This window comes from Equus asinus, chromosome 10, assembly GCF_041296235.1.
Source record: "Equus asinus isolate D_3611 breed Donkey chromosome 10, EquAss-T2T_v2, whole genome shotgun sequence".
Taxonomy (NCBI): domain Eukaryota; kingdom Metazoa; phylum Chordata; class Mammalia; order Perissodactyla; family Equidae; genus Equus; species Equus asinus.
Window position 1 is genome coordinate 60,487,033 of NC_091799.1, and position 20,212 is coordinate 60,507,244.

At 38.5% G+C, this 20,212-nt stretch overlaps 1 protein-coding gene across 27 annotated transcripts in view; it reads right to left on the reverse strand.

The window, feature by feature from the left end:
• RNF180 (ring finger protein 180) overlaps positions 1–20,212 on the reverse strand; it is a 271,039-nt gene that overhangs the window by 156,053 nt on the left and 94,774 nt on the right. For 20 of the 27 annotated variants that reach the window (XM_070519608.1, XM_070519599.1, XM_070519601.1 and 17 more), the window contains one exon: positions 926–1,021. In XM_070519608.1, the coding sequence (XP_070375709.1) occupies positions 926–1,021 (96 nt within the window). Of the gene's footprint in view, positions 1–925; positions 1,022–6,778; positions 6,820–13,232; positions 13,612–20,212 lie in introns of all 27 variants that reach the window. The other 7 variants (XM_070519610.1, XM_070519617.1, XM_070519615.1 and 4 more) reach the window with 2 other exon arrangements.

Here is a 20,212-nt window from a genome sequence, read left to right on the forward strand (position 1 = left end):
TGCAACAGAGATCTATCTATTTTTTAACAAAAAAAGTAAGCTATTCAGTGGGGAAAGGAAACTATATTTTTCCAAAAATCATATTACTTACACTTTTCTAAGACTTAGGTGTTTTGAATTGTGAGAAATAATGATATGATACTGTTAACAAGGTGAGTTCTTGCTGTTATAATATTTCATTAAGAATCCTTAAAAGTGTGGTATTTAGTTTTGATTGTGTCAATAAGAATCATAATGTAGTTTATTTTATATGTGTGTGCATACGTGAATGATACATACAGGATATTTCATTCACTCATAGACACTGTTCTAGGTGCTGACGATATAGTAATAAAATATAAAAACCCCTAACTTCATGGAATTTATATTCTAATAGTGGAGCTAGGCAATTAGCAAGATCAGTAAGCCATATGCATGTGTGGGTGAGTGTGTGTATATGTGTATGTGTGTGTGTGGATGTGTATAATGATGTACATATTTATATGTCATATATACTCATGCATATTTACTAGTATTAAATTTTACTTATAGTGTGTGTGTGTGTGTGTGTGTGTAAAATATAGATAGGTACAGAAAGCAGAGACGGGAGAAAGGAAGTATGAAGAGTGGTAATAGTGTGGGGGTCAGTTGATAGGTTGGCCAGGCAATGCCTCATTGAGAGGAAAGACCCATGGAAATGAGGAAATAGGTGAATATCTGTGGGAAAAGCTTTCAAAGAAGAGGAAATACCAAGTGCAAAGTGGGAGGTAGAAAAGTACCTGGAGCACTCCAGTAACAATGAAAAAGCCAGTAAGTGTAATCAAGAGTTACACACCCTTTGATGTCTCTTGAAACAATGCATCCAAGAGAAATAGTTCTAAAATGGGGACAAAAACATTCTGAAGGTAGTATATTCCTAATTTTACTCAGAAACTAAAGAACTTACCTTTTGTATTAGGCAGTTTATCCATTCTGGAAGGACTTCTATATTCATGTGCCACACATGACAAATATTTTGATCATCAGCTGAATCATGTCTATCCTGTTATATCAAAATACGTGTTATTAGCCATTACCAGTTCAGAATTCATTTCACAAATTTCTTATTTGAGTAAAACACAAAAATAGAAATTCAATTTTAGCTAGGAAGGAAATATACACTGGTCTGTTTTCCTTACTCCCATCCCCCAAAACAAACCAACAAAGACAAAAAAAAAAATGTTTTTCACGAATTTTAAATGAATTTTAAATTTTCAGGAATTTTAAAATGAAAAAAAATCCCTCCATTTTACTGAGTTCATTAAATTAAATTTAAAATTTAGCAGTAAGTTACTGAATTGACAAATGCAGCGCCCTATTCTTTTTTCTATATGTGAGAAAAAATATTGCCATTCACAACAACTCTCCCCAGTCTTCAATCTCTGATTCTACTGACAGAATAAAGGAGTTGATATATTCTCTATTAAGATGCTCAAGAAAAGTGCAAGAGGATGGGGTAGAGGAGCAATTGTGTAGGCAGCTGGAAAAGCCCTGACTCAATTTCAGCTGTGTTTAAGAAGAACAAAAATCTCTAAAAGAGACACTTTTGGCTTTCTGAAGTAGATCTACAGAAATAAATGTGAAATAAACACATAGATACTGATATAAGATTGGTGGTTACCAGAAGTGAAGGAAGGAGGGAGGGGGGTGAAAGGGGTGCCAGGCCAAAAAACAGGAAAGAAATGTGATACACAGTCGAGACAGTATGGCTTCCCAAGATGTCAGAAAAATACAGGGCAAGCCAGGGTGGAAATATGTGGATCTTCACTACCTACATGACCATAGCCAGCAGCTTTACCTCTCTGGATCTCAGTTTCTTTACCTGTAAAACACTGCTAGGTCCCTTCTGGGTCTAGGAAATTTCATTCTATGGAATAACAGAAAAGGGCTGCTTGAGAAGAACAGGGAAAGGGTAAGGCTCCTGCCCAGGTACCCTTTCTTAGGATGAGATTTTACACAGAAGCAGCTCTGCAAGTTGCCAAAGTATAGTTCTTTTTTAGATTTCCCAAGCAGATGCACTACTAGTTACTATAATCAGGTTAACAAAATAATAAAGAGCATACTGTACCCAAGTACCTAATAGATAAGAACAACACAAAGAATGGTCCAGGCCAAACCAGTGGAAATTACAAGTAAAAAGGGCCCTGGGAAACCATTAGAGGTGGAGTTGAAATCTGTCTCCGAGAGAGTAACACTTGGGGCAGAGAAATAGGGCAATATGCCAGGGTGGCTGGAAAAGTCTAGAAAAAAAATAGAAAGCATTTGTAGCAAGTCTAAAAGATGAGCTACTGAGGACCAATCTCTATTCTCACTGAAAATAGTATCATGACATACAAAGAGTGTGGAGATTAACTAAAAGGAAAATTTAACTTTTCCATAATTGTTTTAACGGGAGAATATATTAAATTATACTTGTATAATTAAAAATTTGTTTAAAAATTGATTCAAATAAAAATAAGACACATTCATTACTTCTGATTCTGACAAACTGGAGGAGGTGGTATTAGACATGCTTCCACCACTAAAATTGATAAGACAAGGCAAAATATATTAAATAAATGTTTTAAGACATTAGACAAAGAAAGCACAGGACTGTCATCTCTGAGAGAAGGAAAATAAATGAAATGAGCCTAAATGCTGGATTTCTGCCTGGGGGAACTGTGGTGCAGGGAGGAGAAACCCAAGCAGAGCACAGTAGCCTCGCTGATAAGATGGAGATCAGAGTCTATAGAGACTAAACAGCTAGAATTTACAGGACACTGTACTGACAAGGCAAGGCCTATAAATAGGAAAATTTCCAGAAACCTGTATGGAGATTCCTTTAAAGTTCTGGTTAAACACCAACATGGACACATGTAGAGTGAGATATCAAGAACCAAATAAAGAAAATTTACCAAGGAAAAGGCATCTACTAGAGAGCTGTAAACTTAACTATCCACACGGGTCTCACAGCAAGGCTAGGAAGATGTTTTGGTTCCAACTAGCCAGAGTAGAATGATCTGAACGAACATCTGGGGTATTTAGGAGAGATTCCAGACGAGTTCCACCTTAAGAGTCGGGCTAGACAGCATTAGAGTAAAGGCTACTAAAAGACAACCCTAACAAAGCTTAAAAATAAGCCTCCAAAATATGAAACTCAATCACTAGTAACTTATACACCTGCAAAAACACTCTTTAAAAGAAGACAATAATATCTAGACACTCAATAATGTGTCTAATCTACAAGAAAAATTATTAGATATGTACAAAGCAAAAAATATGTGACCAATAGCCAGGAGAAAAACTGATCAATAGAAATATACCTAGAAAAAGGTGAAGATGATTGAATAAGCAAATAAAGACATTAAATCAGCTGTTATAAATATATTCAAGTATTAAAAGAGAAACACGAGAAGAATGTAAAGAGAAATTGAGTCTTAAAGTAATACCAAACGAATGGTATATCTAGAAATGAAAAATCTGAAACGAAAAGTTTCACTTAACAGCAAATTAGATACTGCAGAAAAAAATATCAGTGAACATGAACATATAGAAATAAAAATGAAAAAATCAAGCATAGAAGAAGAAAAACAGTCAAAAAATGAGCAAAACCTCCGTACCTGTTGGAAACAGCAAAACAGTCTAACATACATGTAAATGGAGGAAAGGCAGGACAACAGTAGAATAAATCATGGCCAAAGTTTCCAAAGTCCATAGATTCAAGAAGTTCAGCGATCTCCAAATAGTGTAAACACATAGGTAACTACTCTGTGGCACTTAATAGTCAAATTTCTGAAATCCAGTGATAAAAGAAAGTATCAAGAGGGCCAGCCCCAGAGGCCTAGTGGTTAAGTTTGGCATGCTCTGCTTCAGCAGCCCAGGTTTGGTTCCCAGGTGTGGACCTACACTACTCATGAGTGGCCATGCTGTGGCAGCAACCCAAACACAAAAAAGAGAAGACTGGCAACAGATGTTAGCTCAGGGAGAATCTTCCTCAGCAAAAAAGAGGAAGATTGGCAACAAATGTTAGCTCAGGCTGAATCTTCCTCAGAAAAAAAAAAAAGAAAAAGAAATAAAGAAAGCATCAAGAGAAAACAGACATTTCACAAACAAGAGGAAGAAGATAACAATGACTTTTGGAATTTCACTTAGGGCTATGAAGGAATAAAAGTTCAGAATTAACTTCCTGCCACAAACAACCAGAAACTGGACAAAATGTAAGAATGAATTATTTTCAGACAGTGGGATAACAGGTAGCAAAGCACTATGATTTCTGAGAGAAATGAAACAAACAAATTGAGCCTACAATCATCTAGACTTTCTGCCTGGAGGCAATTAACAGAGTACAGTACACATGAAGAAGGAACCCCAACAAATCCTGGCTAACTTTTTGAGTTGAAGAAACAGAAATCAGATTTTATGGAAGTTAAGGCAAGCTGAAATTTGCAGAACGCAGTACCCAAGAGAAAGAAAAGGAAGAAAGAGAAAAAAGAGCTCCAGGAATCTGTGCATGGGTCCCCTTGAGTCTTTGAACAAATTCCAGCATGGTCATGCTTAGAGTAAAACTCCAGGAGACTGTGCTAAGAACATCTACAGCAGAAAGAATAATTATAGGGGAGCTATAAGCTGAACAACTCCAAGAGCTCATACAGGGCCAGAAATCATTATGTTCCAACCAGCCCGAGAGAAAAGGATTCATTAAATAATGAAGCATTCAGTAGAGACTTAAAGGGTCATACCATAAAAGTGGGGCTAAATTAGCCCTGGAATAAAAACTACTTTAAACCTGACCTAAAGAACCTAAAAACAGGCTTCTAAATTATCAAACTTATCTACAAATAACTGCTCAGAAGAACAAAACACAACAGGCTTTAAAGGAATAAAACAAAGTATAACACTCAGAAACATGAAATTTACAGTGTTTGGTATCCAATAAAAGTCCAACATAGTACAGGCCTGAGGGGGAAGAACAGCAGCCACTGAGGGAAAAGCACAAAATTCAATCCAGATCCTTCTCCCTACATCTCCAAGAGAATAAAAGCCTTAAATTACCAGGGGAAAGGCAGCAAACATTGTGACCCTTAGGGGACTGAAAAACAACAATACAAAATCCCCCACCCCTGAGGAAGAGACAGAAACACAATGCTGGACCCAGAATTATAACTGGAAGGGACAGGAGTATTGAGATGGCCAAACCCCTAAGACCCAGGGATACAGGGCCTGCTAAGGCTGAGGAAGCTAGGAAAAGAAGATGGACGCAAAGTAAGGGACAGCAAGGTAAAGCTCATATATATGAGGATAAACTGAAACCCAAACCAGTTTCACTGTCTCTGATCTTGATAGTATGGGTATAAGTCAGAGAAACTAGAAGCCTTCATTATAGAGCTAAGTACATATCCATCTGGCCCAGAAGGTAGAGAAGCTAAACTAGGATCCAGGGTAAGATGGAGAAGTTACAGGCTTGTTGCAGTGGAACAACTACTTTTTTCTTCCCCTTAGTAGTTGGTTTTTGGTTTACGATATGCATCCTTAACTTAACACAGTCTTTCTTTAAATTATCTTATACCATAGCATGTATACAGTGAGAGTGGAATAACCACTTCAACAAGGTAAGCCAGCATAATAAAACCATGGAGGGGATGGAAGACAGATCAGTAACTGTCAGGTTTTGGGGTGGGGAGGAAGGGATTCACGATGAAGCACCAGCATGGGAGAATTTGGGGGGATAATGGAACTGTTCTGTATCTTGATTGTAATTATGCATAATGAAACCTAGGCATTTGTCAAAACCCAAGAAACCGTACACCACAGAGTAGTTTTACTATATAAAAAACGTTTTAGATGAAGGTGAAATAAAGACTTTTTCACAGAAACAAACCCTAAAAGAATTTGCCACTAGTAAACTTGAATTACAAGACATGTCAAAGAAGTTCTTCAGCATAAGGAAAATTTCATCAAATGGAACTTGGATCAACACAACTGAATAAAGAGATCCCAAAATGGTAAATATGTTGGTGAATGTAAAATATATATTTTTATTTTTCATTTTCTTTAAAGGACAATTTCCTAGTTAAAGTAGAATGTTAAAAATGTATTGTGGAGTTGATAAATGCAAAATTAAAATGTATGAAAACAATAATACAAAGAGTAAGAAGGAAGAAATGGAAGTATAGTGAGTAAGGTTCTCACTGTATGCATACTGTGGTATAAGATAATTTAAAGAAAGGCTGTGTTAAATTAATGATGCATATTGTAAACCAAAAGTAAGTACCCTAAAAAGCCAACAGAAGACAAAAGGAATTCTGAAAATAATCCAAAATGACAGAAAAAGAAGAAAAACAGAATACAGAACATAAAACAAATAGGAAATAAGATATTAGATTTGAACTCAATCATATTAATATTTACACTAAATGTAAATGGTCTAAATACTCCAACTACAAATCAGAGAATATTAGATTGGATGATAAAAGCCAAGCTATACGTTATATGCAAGAAATTCACTTTAACATAAAGACAAAGAGGTTAAAATTTAAAGGATACAGAACTTTTATCATGCAAACTCAAATCAAAGGAAAGCTGGAATCCCTATATTAATATCAGACAAAGTAGATTTCAGAACAAGGAATATTATCAGGGATAAAAAAGAAACTTTTAATAATTACAAATGAGTCAATTCATCAAAAAGCTACAACAATTGTAAACATATATGCACCTAATAGCAGAACTTCAAAATGCTTGAAGCAAAAGCCGACAGAACTTAAAGAGGAAATGGACAAACCTATAATTATACTTGAAAATTTCAGCATCTGTCTCATAAATCTGTAGAACAAGTAGACAGAAACTTAGTAAGAATATAGAACATTTAGACAACACTATCAATCAACTGACACTTGTGAAATACTGTACCCAACAACTGCAGAACAGATATTTGTTTAAAGTGCACATGGAGTATGCTCCAAGAGAGATTATATTGGACCATTATTTAAATTTCAAAGGAATGAAGTCATACTAAACATGTTCTTTGACTAAAATGGAATTAAATTAGAAAACAGCAGCAGAAAGTTATCTGCAAAATTCTCAAATATTTTGAAGTTAAAAACTATACTTTTAGAACTTGTGGGTCAAAGAAGAAATCAGAAGAGAAAGTAGAAAATATTTCAAATTGAATGAACAGGAAAACACACATATTAAAATTTGTAGGATGCAGTTAAGGCAGTGGCCTGAGGAAGCTTTAGAATGTAAATATTTATATTTGAAAAAAGAAAGGTCTAAAATCAATGATCTAAGAGTGACATCACCAACGTGATGGAGTGAGCGGTTTTCTTTGTCTCTTTTCCTTCAAACTGTAACTAAATGGGCATTCATTGATCAGTGGAGGATACTCGCACAGCACCTCAGGATGCCTGAGAGACCTGTGCTGCTATACATCAGAAGGTGGATCAACTACCCCAAGGGAGGAGGTGCAGATAGGCGAAAAGTCTCCAGCCCCTAGACAGCCTAGTACCCGCAAGCGACTCTCTCCTGGCTGAAATGCTCATAGCACTGCCAAAGCCCCAAGGGCAGGTGTGTGCATCAGTGCAACTGGGGAAACAAGTGACTACAGCCCTAAGCCCCCCGTGATTTCTCTGTGGCCCAGTAGGAAAATCCATGGTCCCACGGCGGCCCCAGTTAGAGTTTCTGCTTGGCCCTAATGGAGAGGCCTCACTCACCAAGCACAAAGGCTGGGCAGCCTTGGAGCAGGAGTGGGTTGGCTAGATGAGCTATCCGCTGGCTGCATTAAACACCCACAGCTCTGCTATTGCCTCAAAGGGGCAAGTGATATCCAGCGGGACTGCACGAGTGGGTGGTGGCAATCCAGAGACCCAGTGTGATTGCTCCTTGGTCCACTGGGAAAATCCACGGTCCCACAGCAGGCCAGAGACAGTCGCTGCTCAGCCCTAGTGGAAAGGCCCCAACCACCAAGCACAAAGGCTGGGCAACCTTGGAAGAGAAGTGGCGTGGCTGGGTGAGCTACCCATTGGCTGCATTAAACACCCACAGATCTGCTGCAGCACCGAGGGGGCACGTGAGATCTAGCAGGACTGTGCTAGTGGCCAATGAGAATCTAGAGCCCCAGCGTGATTACTCCTTGCTCCAGTAGGAAATTCCATGATCCCACAGCTTGGCCCTAATGGAGAGGCCCACCCACCAAGCACAAAGTCTAGGCGACCTTGGAGCAGAAGGGGCACAGCTGCACATGCTAACCACTGGCTGCATCAGATGCCCATATTTCTGCTGCAGCCCACAGCGGGAAAGTGTGATCCAGCAGGACAAGACAGTTGCAGAGCTGTGAGTCTGGACCAACCAGTTCCTGGCTACAGTGAAAGTCCATAACATGGCAACAGTCCCTAAGGAGGGAGCATGTCTAGGTGGGTCTGTGGGAGCAGGCAGCAGCAACCCGAAGCCTGCATGTGTGATTGTTCCCATAGTCTAAGGGAGATCTCCAAAGGGCCACTGCGCTCTCAAGGAGTGGCCCAAGCTGGGTCAGGAACAGCTGACAGGGATCCTGGTGGGTGCAGATTACAAAGCTCCTACCTTCTCCCCTCCACTCCCCACAGTGGCAGCAAGTGGAAGTAGTAACCAAACACTATCTCTACATGGAGGCACAAACCCATGCCATTAAGCAGTATGAAAAAATATATTTAATCTCTAGAACATAAGGAAAAGGACAAGTACCCAGAAAACAATCCCAAAGACACAGAAATCTATAACCTAAATGACAAAGAATTCAAAATAGTTATCATTAAAAAACTCAAGGAGTTAAAAGAGAATACAGATAGACAACACAAAGAGTTCAGGAGCTATGTTACAAAAGAGCTCGATACTATTAGTTCATTGTTAGTGTATAGAAATGCTACTGATTTATGTATGTTGATTTTATATCCTGCTACTTTGCTGCAGTTGTTGATTATTTCTAATAGTTTTTCTATGGATTCTTTGGGGTTTTCTATATATAAGATCATGTCATCTGCAAACAGCGAGAGTTTTACTTCTTCGTTACCTATTTGGATTCCTTTTATTTCTTTTTCCTGCCGAATTGCTCTGGCCAACACCTCCAGTACTATGTTGAATAGGAGTGGTGAAAGTGGGCACCCTTGTCTTGTTCCTGTCCTCAGAGGGATGGCTTTCAGTTTTTGTCCATTGAGTATGATGCTGGCTGTGGGTCTGTCATATATGGCCTTTATTATGTTGAGGTACTTTCCTTCTATACCCATTTTATTGAGGGTTTTTATCATACATGGGTGTTGGATCTTGTCAAATGCTTTCTCTGCATCTATTGAGATGATCATGTGGTTTTTGTTTTTCATTTTGTTGATGTAGTGTATCACGTTGATTGACTTGCGGATGTTGAACCATCCCTGTGTCCCTGGTACAAATCCCACTTGATCATGGTGTATAATCTTTTTGATGTATTGCTGTATTCGGTTTGCCAGAATTTTGTTGAGGATCTTTGCATCTATGTTCATCAGTGATATCGGCCTGTAGTTCTCCTTCTTTGTGTTGTCCTTATCAGGTTTGGGGATCAAGGATGTTGGATTCATAGAATGTGTTAGGGAGTACTCCATCTTCCTCAATTTTCTGGAATAGTTTGAGAAGAATAGGTATTAAGTCTTCTTTGAATGTTTGGTAGAAATCTCCAGAGAAGCCGTCTGGTCCTGGACTCTTATTTTTGGGGAGGTTTTTGATTACCGTTTCTATTTCCTTACTTGTGATTGGCCTATTCAGATTCTCCATTTCTTCCTGATTCAGTTTGGGGAGATTGTAGGAGTCTAGGAATTTGTCCATTTCTTCCAGATTGTTCAATTTGTTGGCATATAGTTTTTCATAGTATTCTCTTATGATCCCTTGTATTTCATTGGTATCTGTTGTGATTTCTCCTCTCTCATTCCTAATTTTATTTATTTGAGATTTCTCTCTTCTTTTCTTGGTGAGTCTGGCTAAAGGTTTGTCGATTTTGTTAATTTTTTCGAAGAACCAACTCTTTCTTTCATTGATCCTTTCTATTGTCTTTTTTGTTTCAATATCGTTTATTTCTGCTCTTATTTTTATTATTTCCCTCCTTCTACTGACTCTGGGCTTTGTTTGTTCTTCTTTTTCTAGTTCCGTTAGGTGTCGTTTGAGGTTGCTTACGTGAGCTTTTTCTTGTTTAGTGAGGTGAACCTGTATTGCGATGAATTTCCCTCTTAGGACTGCTTTTGCTGCATCCCAAATGATTTGGTATGTTGTGTTCTCATTTTCATTTGTCTCCAGATAATATCTGATTTCTTCTTTAATTTCTTCAATGATCCATTGTTTGTTCAGAAGCGTGTTGTTTAGTCTCCACATTTTTGCACCTTTCTCTGCTTTTTTCTTGTAGTTGATTTCTAGTTTCATAGCATTATGATCAGAAAAGATGCTTGATATTATTTCAACTCTCTTGTATTTATTGATGTTTGCTTTGTTTCCCAAAATATGGTCAATCCTTGAGAATGTTCCATGTGCACTTGAGAAGAATGTGCAACCTGCTACTTTTGGATGAAGTGTTCTATATATATCTATTAAGTCCATCTGGTCTAACTTTTCATTTAATTCTATTATTTCCTTGTTGATTTTCTGTCTGGATGTTCTGTCCATTGGTGTTAATGGTGTGTTGAGGTCCCCTACTATTATTGTATTGTTGTCGATGTCTTCTTTTAGTTCTATTAAGAGTTGCTTTACAAATTTTGGTGCTCCTGTGTTGGGTGCGTATATATTTATAAGTGTTATGTCTTCTTAGTGGAGAGTCCCTTTTATCATTATATACTGTCCCTCTTTGTCTTTCTTTATCTGTTTTGCTTTGAAGTCTACTTTGTCTGATATTAATATAGCGACACCTGCTTTCTTTTGTTCATTATTAGCTTGGAGTATTGTTCTCCATCCCTTCACTCTGAGTCTGTGTTTGTCTTTGGGGCTGAGGTGTGTTTCCTGGAGGCAGCATATTGTTGGGTCTTGTTCTTTGATCCATCCTGCCACTCTGTGTCTTTTGATTGGGGAGTTCAATCCATTTACATTTAGAGTGATTATTGAGATGTGGGGGCCAACCACTACCATTTTATGTCTTGTTTTCCGGTTTTCTTCAATTTCCTTTGTTTCTCGTCCCATGGTTTAATCTGCTCTGATGAAGAGCTGCTACTCTCTGTTGTTGTCCTACTTATCTCCTCTGCTCTTGGTTTTGTAGCCCCTTTCCTTTTTTTGATTTTTCAGGAATGAGGGTTTTCCTGAGGATTTCCTGAAGAGGAGGTTTTGTGCCAATGAACTCCCTTAATTTTTGTTTATCTGGGAAAGATTTTATTTCTCCATCATATTTGAAGGATATTTTCGCTGGGTAGAGAATTCTCAGCTGTAGGTTTTTGTCCTTCAGATTTTTGAATATATCATTCCACTCTCTTCTAGCCTGTAAAGTTTCTGCTGAGAAATCTGCTGATAGCCTGATGGGGGTTCCTTTGTAGGTTAGTTTCTTTTGCCTGGCTGTCCTTAGTATTTTCTCCTTGTCGTTGACTTTTGCTAGCTTCACTACTATATGCTGTGGAGTTGGTCTTCTTGCATTGATAAAGTTTGGAGATCTATTGGCTTCTGTCACCTGAAGATCCATCTCTCTCACCAGATTTGGGAAGTTCTCAGCCATTATTTCTTTGAATAGGCTTTCTGCCCCTTTCTCCTTCTCTTCTCCCTCTGGTATACCTATAATCCTTACATTGCATCTCCTAATTGTGTCTGATAATTCTCGGAGAGTTTCTTCATTTCTTTTTAGTCTTTCTTCTCTCTCCTCCTCGCCTGCAGCATTTCTATATTGCTATCTTCCAAATTGCTAATTCTTTCCTCCATATTATCGACCCTACTGTTCAGTGCATCTAGATTTTTCTTAATCTCCTCTATTGTGTTCTTCATTTCCAGTATTTCTGTTTGGTTCTTCTTTATCGTATCAAACTCTTTTGTGGCATAGCTCCTGAACTCATTGAGTTGTCTATCTGAATTCTGTCTTAACTCATTGAGTATTTTAATGATGGCTGTTTTGAAGTCATCGTCATTTAGGTTATATATCTCATTTTCTTTGGGATTATTTTCTGTGTATTTGTTATTTTCCTTCTGTTCTGGAGATTTAATGTATTTTTTCATATTGCTTGATGTTGTTGATTTGTGTCTCCACATACAGGTAGAGTTTAGTTGCTCCTTCCACTTGTTTCTGCTGGTGTGGTGGGGGAGCAGCTGTTTATACTGCACCAACCAGGAACCCTATCCGCAGTTGCTAACTGGGCCTGGGCCCCTCCTCGTAGTCTCAGTGGTCCTTTGGATTCCCTCTTCTGCCATGGGGGCCGTCACGGGGGGGCTTCAGGTGCCTACTGTTGCAGCCCACCTAGATGTGCTCCCTCCTTGGGGTCTGCAACTGTGTTCTGGGCTTTTCCAGCGGCCAGGGGTAGGATCACTTATATTTGCCGCTCCGTCACTGTCGGCACCCACAAAATCTCACTTGTCCACTACGGGTCGCAGCAGAGCTATTGGCATCTTCTACAGTCTGTGGTTAGCTCACCTAGCTATGCTACTTTTGTCCCGGGGTCTTCCAGCCTTGTGGATGCCGGATGGGTGCTCTCTACTAGTGCTGTGCAGAGGCTTTCCCTGAGGCTGCTGTGAGCCTGTAGGGTTTCCCCCTAAGCTACGGAGTTGGGTCCCTGGAACTCCACTCAGCCCCAGTCCTGTTCCCCAGGAACTCGGGGAGCCCTTTGCCCTGTCTGGGGGATAGCCGGATATCCCGATTTCAGTGGTAGCTGGTCAGCTGCTGCCCTGCCTGATATTCTCCTCTCCAGGACCCTCCCGGTGTTGTGGATGCTGGACATGGCCCCTCCACTAATGGCAGATAGAGAGTTTTGTCTGCTGCCTGGGCGGAACTCTGGAGCTTCCCCTCCGGGGCACGGAGCCGGCCTCTGGAGCTTCACCCAGCCCCAGTCCTCTCCAAGATCTCCGGCAATCCCTTTCCCCACCGTGCAGGCAGTGGCATTCAGGGGGCCGCTGTACCCTCAGTGATTCTCTCTGGGACCCTCCAGGTGCTGTGAACACTAGGCGGGATCTCCCCGTCAATGGCGGGGCGAGACTCTCCCCGCGGGCTCAGGTGTGTACCTCTAGAGTTTCCCTCTGCGTTTAGGAGTAATTGCAGGGGGTTTTGGTAGGGTTCTGGTCACCTGTTTCCACTGTCGCTCCTCTGGTTTGTGCTCGCTCCTGCCCTAGGTGTGTGTTGATCTTCTGGGGGCGTCCGTTGGAAGAAAGCTGCTTGACGTTGGAAGAAAGCTGCTTGCAGGTACTAGGCTGTTCGGTCGGGGTTGGAGAGTTTTCACCTATCTCCACATCCTCCCGGAGGGAAGTCCGTCCACCTTCCGATGTATAGTCGCGTGGGTCTCTCAGACGTCCTGAGATGCTATCTGGATATCCTTTGTTAAGCGATGAGTGTCCAAATAATTGTAGACTCGAAGGGGGAGAGACAAAGAGGACTACTCACGGTGCCATCTTGGATCCCTCTGAAAGGTTCAATGTTTTTAAGATGCCAATTCTTCTCATATCAACCTATAGATCAATACAATCCCACTTAAAATCTCAGAAGTTTTTTTTATAGAAATTGATAGATTGTAAAATTTATGTAAAAATGCAAAATGACCTAAATCACTCTGAAAAATTTTGTAATAGAAGAATAAAGGTGGAGGACATACAATACCTGATTTCAACACATACTAGATCAATGGAACAGAGTAGAGTCCAAAAATAGACCTGTATCTATGGTCAATTGATTTTTGGCAAATATGGAAAGGTAATTTAAAAAGATAGACTTTTCAATTATTGGTGCTGGAACAATTAGATATCCATATATGGTAAACAAACAACTTGATGTTTACCACACACCATACACAAAAATAACTCAAAACGGATCAGCGTCCTGAAAGTAAAAGCTGTAACTACAAAATGTCTAGAAGAAAACATAGGAGAAAATCTTTGAAACCTTGGGATAGGCAAAGTGTTCTCAGACGCAAAAACACTAACCACGTAGGGAAAAAAATGATAAACTGGATTTCACCAAAATTAAACCATCTTCTCTTTGAAAAAGCATCACTACAATAATGAAAACACAAGCCACAGACTGGAAGAAAATTTTTGCAAAACCCATATCTGACAAGAACTTTTTAGTGAGAATATATACAGAACTCTCACAACTAAATAAAAAAATGCAATTTTAACAATGAGTACAAAATTTTAAAAGCCATTTCACAAAAGAAGATGTACTAACGTCTAATAACCACAACAAAAGACGCATAACATCATTAGTCACTAGAGAAACGCAAATTCAAACCACAATGAGGTATCCCTCTGTACATTACAATAGCTAATAAAAAAAAAATAACTGGCAACATCAGTACTGACACAGATATAGAGCAACTGACCCTCATACATTGCCAGTGGGAATGCAAAATGGTATAGTTATTTTAGAAAACAGTTTGTTAGTTTCTTAAAAAGCTATGCTTAAACTTACCATAAGACCTAGCAATTCCTTGCAATAACCAAAGAAATGAAAATATATGTTCATAAAGATTTGTATACAAACATTCATAGAAATTTTATTATAGCTCACAACTGCAAACACCATAAATGTCCATCAAAATCTATGGCATCCATACAAGGGATAAACAACTATGGGATTCATACAATGTGGTAATATTTAGTAATAAAAAGGAATGAGCTATTGATGTATGCAACAACATGAATCAATCTCAACAACACTATGTTGAACATAAAAAGCCAGAGATAAAAGAATATATACCATATGATTTCATTTATAAGAAACTCTACAAATGTTGTACATCTTGATAATGGTGGCAGGTACATGAGTATGTATACATTGTCAAAACTCACTGAAATGTGCATTTTATCATATGTAAATTATACCCTAATAAAACTTATTTTAAAAAATAGTGAATAGGGGCCGGCCACATGGCCAAGTGGGTAAGTTCATGGGCTACACTTTCATGGCTTAGGGTTGCACCAGCTTGGATCCTGGGCGTGGACCTGGCACTGCTCGTCAAGCCATGCTGAGGTAGCAACCCACATAGCAGAGCCAGAAGGACCTACAACTAGAATATACAACTATGTACTGGGGGGCTTTGAGGAGAAGAAATAAAAAAAAAAAAAAGGAAGCTTGGCAACAGATGTTAGCTCAGGTGCCAATCTTTGAATCAATCAGTCAGTCAATCAATCCTTAAAGAAAAGAGATCAAGAAACACTTGAAAAATCATAAAAGTTTTAGTTGATAAGCTCCATGGAGCATACATTACCTTGGTTCTCTTTGGACCCTCAGATCACAAGGTAGTGTCTGAAGTGCAATAGGTACTTAATAAATGCTTGGTAAATGAAAGAATATCTATTCTGTATCAAATTTTATAGATTTTTCATTACTCTTTACATTCCCTAGCCCCTGCAGGTTTTAAACTATTTTCTTCAAACTACTGAAAACTGCCAAAAATGTGCATTGATAACAGTGTGCTTGTTTTTCCTTTCTGTATTCTTAGAAAAAATTCATTTAAAAATCTGAATTCTTAACAATTTGGTCATATATGAGCCAGGGTCCATTCTAACAAATTTAAATGGACTACACAAATCTATTTTTTAAAGAACCTTGGGAAATTGATTGGAAGTGACTCAATAAAAATAAGCAGTGTATCTTTACCTAAATAATTTGCCTCAGAAACAAAATGAAGGTACAGTTAAAATTTTTGAAGAACAGAATTAATCTTACAAACATTCACACTCAGACATATTAGCCCCTTCCATCATGAGATGACAGTGATGCAAATTAGTATAACTCTAATGAATTCTTCAAAATGCTCTCATAAAGAATACAAACTGGGGCCGGCCCCATGGCCTAGTGGTTAAGTTTGCATGCTCCGTTTCGGCAGCCCAGGGTTTCACCAGTTCGGATCCTTGGCACAGACATGGCACTGCTCATTAGGCCACGTTGAGGAGGTATCCCACATACCACAACTGGAAGGACCCACAACTAAAATATACAACTATATGTACTTGGGAGATTTGGGGAGAAAAATCAGAAAAAAAAAAAGGAAGATTGGCAATAGTTGTTAGCTCAGGTGCCAATCTTTAAAAAAAAAAGAATACAAACTGGAATTGAGGGGGCAGTCCTACGGCCGAGTGGTTAAATTCATGCACTCCACTTTGTTGGCCGAGGGTTTCGCTGGTTCAGATCCTGGGTACAGACATGGCACCGCTCATCAGGCCATGCTGGGGCAGCATCCCACATAGCACAACCAGATGGACCTAGAACTATGTACTGGGGAGCTTTGGGGAGAAGAAGTTAAAAAAAAAAAAAAGATTGGCAATGGATGTTAGCTCAGGTGCCAATCTGAAAATTACATAAATAAAATTTAAAAAAGATTAAAAAAAAGAATACAAACTGGCATTGACAAATAGTCACCTTTACTTCATTTATAGATGCACAATTTTTTCTGACTTTTCAAGGTTCTGTCTACATATTAACTAAACAAATATTTCTAGTTTGGTCTACAAAAAAATCAATTATTAATTGTTATTAATAATTATTATTATTAATAAATAAAATTAATAATTAACATCAAATTAAGTTAATGGCAATCAACCTATCAATACTTATTGAGTGATTACTAGACACAGTGTTGACCATATAAAGGGAGTGAGGAAACTTATTATATGCCAGGGACCATGTTAGGTACCTTACATTTATTATCTCATTTTATTATTTCATTGTACATATTCCATTATTTCATTTAATCATATAAAGTGATCATTATATTTAATCACATAAGATTGACCATGGTACTAAGAAATCACTATCTACTATAAATTCTAGAGATGCTTTATGATCATTTCTTTGAGAATAAACACTGAAATCATAGTTCTAGGTAGGTGAAGGAAATTTTACAATGTACATATTCTTCTTATTTGCACTGGGTAACAAACACTTGTACTGTGCTTACTGTGCCCAGACTCTGTTTATTTTACAGATAAGGAAATTGAAACAAAAGAAATAAAGCGACTTTTACATAACTTGAAATTAAGTAACTTTTACATAACTTATTCAAGGTCCCAGAGTCAGCAGCAGCAAAGCAAAGATTTCCATTGAGGCAGCCTGGCTTCAGAACTCATGCCCTCAGTCACCAAGCTTCCAGTTACTTCCTATGCCAAATAAATACTATCATTTTTAGAGCAAGCAACTTTCTTATATCATTTGCCCAAGTATATTTTAAGGCATGATACTACTATTCTTCTCTAGGCTTATAAAAAAGAAAAACAAAAGAGAACAAAGCAAACAAAACCTGAGGCATGACTTATTTTTAAATTAACCAAAAACAACACATTCACTTATACAGAGGAAAGGTAGGTTTAGAAAAAATTCCACAGTTGATTCTGCTATGTGAGCTCCAGCCCAACCTCCTTCATCTGAGAACTGTTAATATAAAGCAAGCACACATTTCTGTCTCCCTAAATACTTAAACGTTAAAGCATCCTTTCATGCCAACCAAAAAGAGGAAAATCAGTGACAGCAATAGATAGAAGTGGGAGGAACATAAAAGGCTGGGTTAAGAGTGTTAATATTCTGTTTCCTTTTCTTAAAACTTAGACATGGAAAAGATAACCGGGGTAAATACAGAAGCCTCAATTACAAATGAGACTGCCAACTACTTCACCTGTATTTACACATGCACAGTCTTAGAAAAAATATATACATATATATGATATTTACTTCCAATATAATTTTACAGGTAAAACAGGACATACCAAACTATTATAAGTCTACAGTCACTTGATTTTTAAAAAAATCGCACAAATATATGCGATAAAGTTTTAGTGGATGTATTTGAAGATGAATGATTAAACTGGAAGCAACCTGATTTGAGAAATTTAAAACTTTTAAAGTAGTGGCACAACACATTATCTCCTTGGGAAAAAATTAAATGAAAAATTTTAAACACTGTATTATTAGGATTTTAAAAACATTACGACAGATTTTTCAGGTCTCAAATTTTTCACATGGGAGAAGGAGGAAGAGGAGGAGGAGAAAGTATCTAACACCCAATTTCACTTAATGGTATCAGAAAAATGTTCACAAAATATTTAATAAATGAAGTAATTTCTTCAAGCAGCAGGGGGAGCTGATTCATTGCTATTTTGTTTTTTTTTAAGGGTAGAGAAGAGTTTTAGCTGCTCTGTACAATGAGAATATTTAATTTTAAAATTCCAAATCTGATGCATTATCTTTTTTTATTTTGTTTTGTTTTGTGAGGAAGATTGGCCCTGAGCTAACATCTGTACCAATCTTCCTCTATTTTATGTGGGATGCTGCCACAGCATGGCCTGATGGGTAGCAGGTCTGAGCCCTGGATCAAAACCTGTGAACCCTGGGCCCCAGAAGCAGAGCACGACACCTTAACCACTACACTACCAGGCTGGCCCCTGCATTATCTTTTTACCATCTAATGATCTTTAAGATTTTTAATTAAGCAAAATAGGTTAAATATAAAAAGTTGACAAACAAATTAATATTATATAATGTTTTGAATGATGTTTAACACTTGGCATTTACAATGCTAGCAATAACATTCTCTTAGTTTGTTAAAAGTGAGCCAACTATATTGATTTAACTACTACAGGTATAAACACTACAGGGAAAAGATCAGGTAACAAAAATGTCATTTAGATTAACATTACTAATTAAATGTTTGCAGTGTTACAAACGCAAAGGAACCAAATTCTACTGGACTGCTTGGTTTTTCTATTTGCGTTTTGAGAATGTACTTCAAACATGAAAACTTGTTTTACTCAAAAGGTCAGAATGGAAGGAAAAAAACCGAAAGCCTCATTTAACGGCAGCCTCCCTGCAACCATTCTTGTTACCTTTCTAATGCATTCTTCACATAATAGCCAGAAAGATCTTATTTATTTATTTATTTGAGGAAGATTAGCTCTGAGCTATCATCTGCTGCCAATCCTCCTCTTTTTGCTGAGGAAGACTGGCCCTGAGCTAACATCCACGGCCATCTTCCTCTACTTTATATGTGGGACGCCTGCCACAGCATGGCTTGACAAGTGGTGCATAAGTTTGCACCCAGGATCCAAACAAACCAACCCCAGGCCGCTGAAGTGGAACATGCGAACTTAACCACAGCACCCCCGGGCCCACCCTCAAAATGATCTTTTTAGAATTCAAGATCATGTCACTCTTTCTCAGTAACTTCTCAGCTCTTGGGATAAAGATCAAAGTCCTTCATTTGGCTTACAGACTATAAATGATCAAACCAATATCATCTTTCTAGCCTCAAATCTTGTCAAACTCCCTCTTAATCCCTGAACTTCAATCATGGAAATTTTCCAGTTTCATGGATACCCCACATTCTCTCCACCATAGGGCCTTTGAACATGCTGGTTCAAAATCTTGGAACATTCTCCCTCCTCTACTGCTCTCAGTACATTTCCACACAAGTCACTTCCTCAGAGAAGACTTTCCCTTAGAACTAACTCTAATCCTCTGTCTATATCCTATTCTTATGGCTCCCTATACTTTTCCTTTTGCCACTCACACAGCTAATTTAATATTTATGATTGACCGCTATCCTGAAAGCTTCACAAGGATCTGTCCTTTTTTTCTCCTCTCCTTTGAATTTCCAGTGCCTAGTACAGCACCTGTCCTGTCTTACTTAGCTTGGGCTGCCATAACAAAATATTATTGACTAGGTGACTTAAAGGAGGGTAGAAGCCTGAGATCAAAAAGTGTCAGCATGTTCAGGTACTGGTGAGAGCTCGCTTCTTAGCTTGCAGACAAGTCACCTTCTCTCTGTGTCCTCACATGGTGGAAAGACAGAAATCTCTTTTTTTTTTTTTTTTTGAGGAAGATTAGCCTTGAGCTAAAATCTGCTGCCAATCCTCCTCTTTTTGCTAAGGAAGACTGGCCTTGAGCTAACATCCGTGCCCATCTTTCTCTACTTTATATGTGGGACACCTACCACAGCATGGCTTGCCAAGTGGTGCCATGTCCACACCTGGGATCCAAACCAGCAAACCCCAGGCTGCCAAAGCGGAACAGGCAAACTTAACCACTGCACGACCGGGTCAGCCCCTCTCTTCCTCTTTT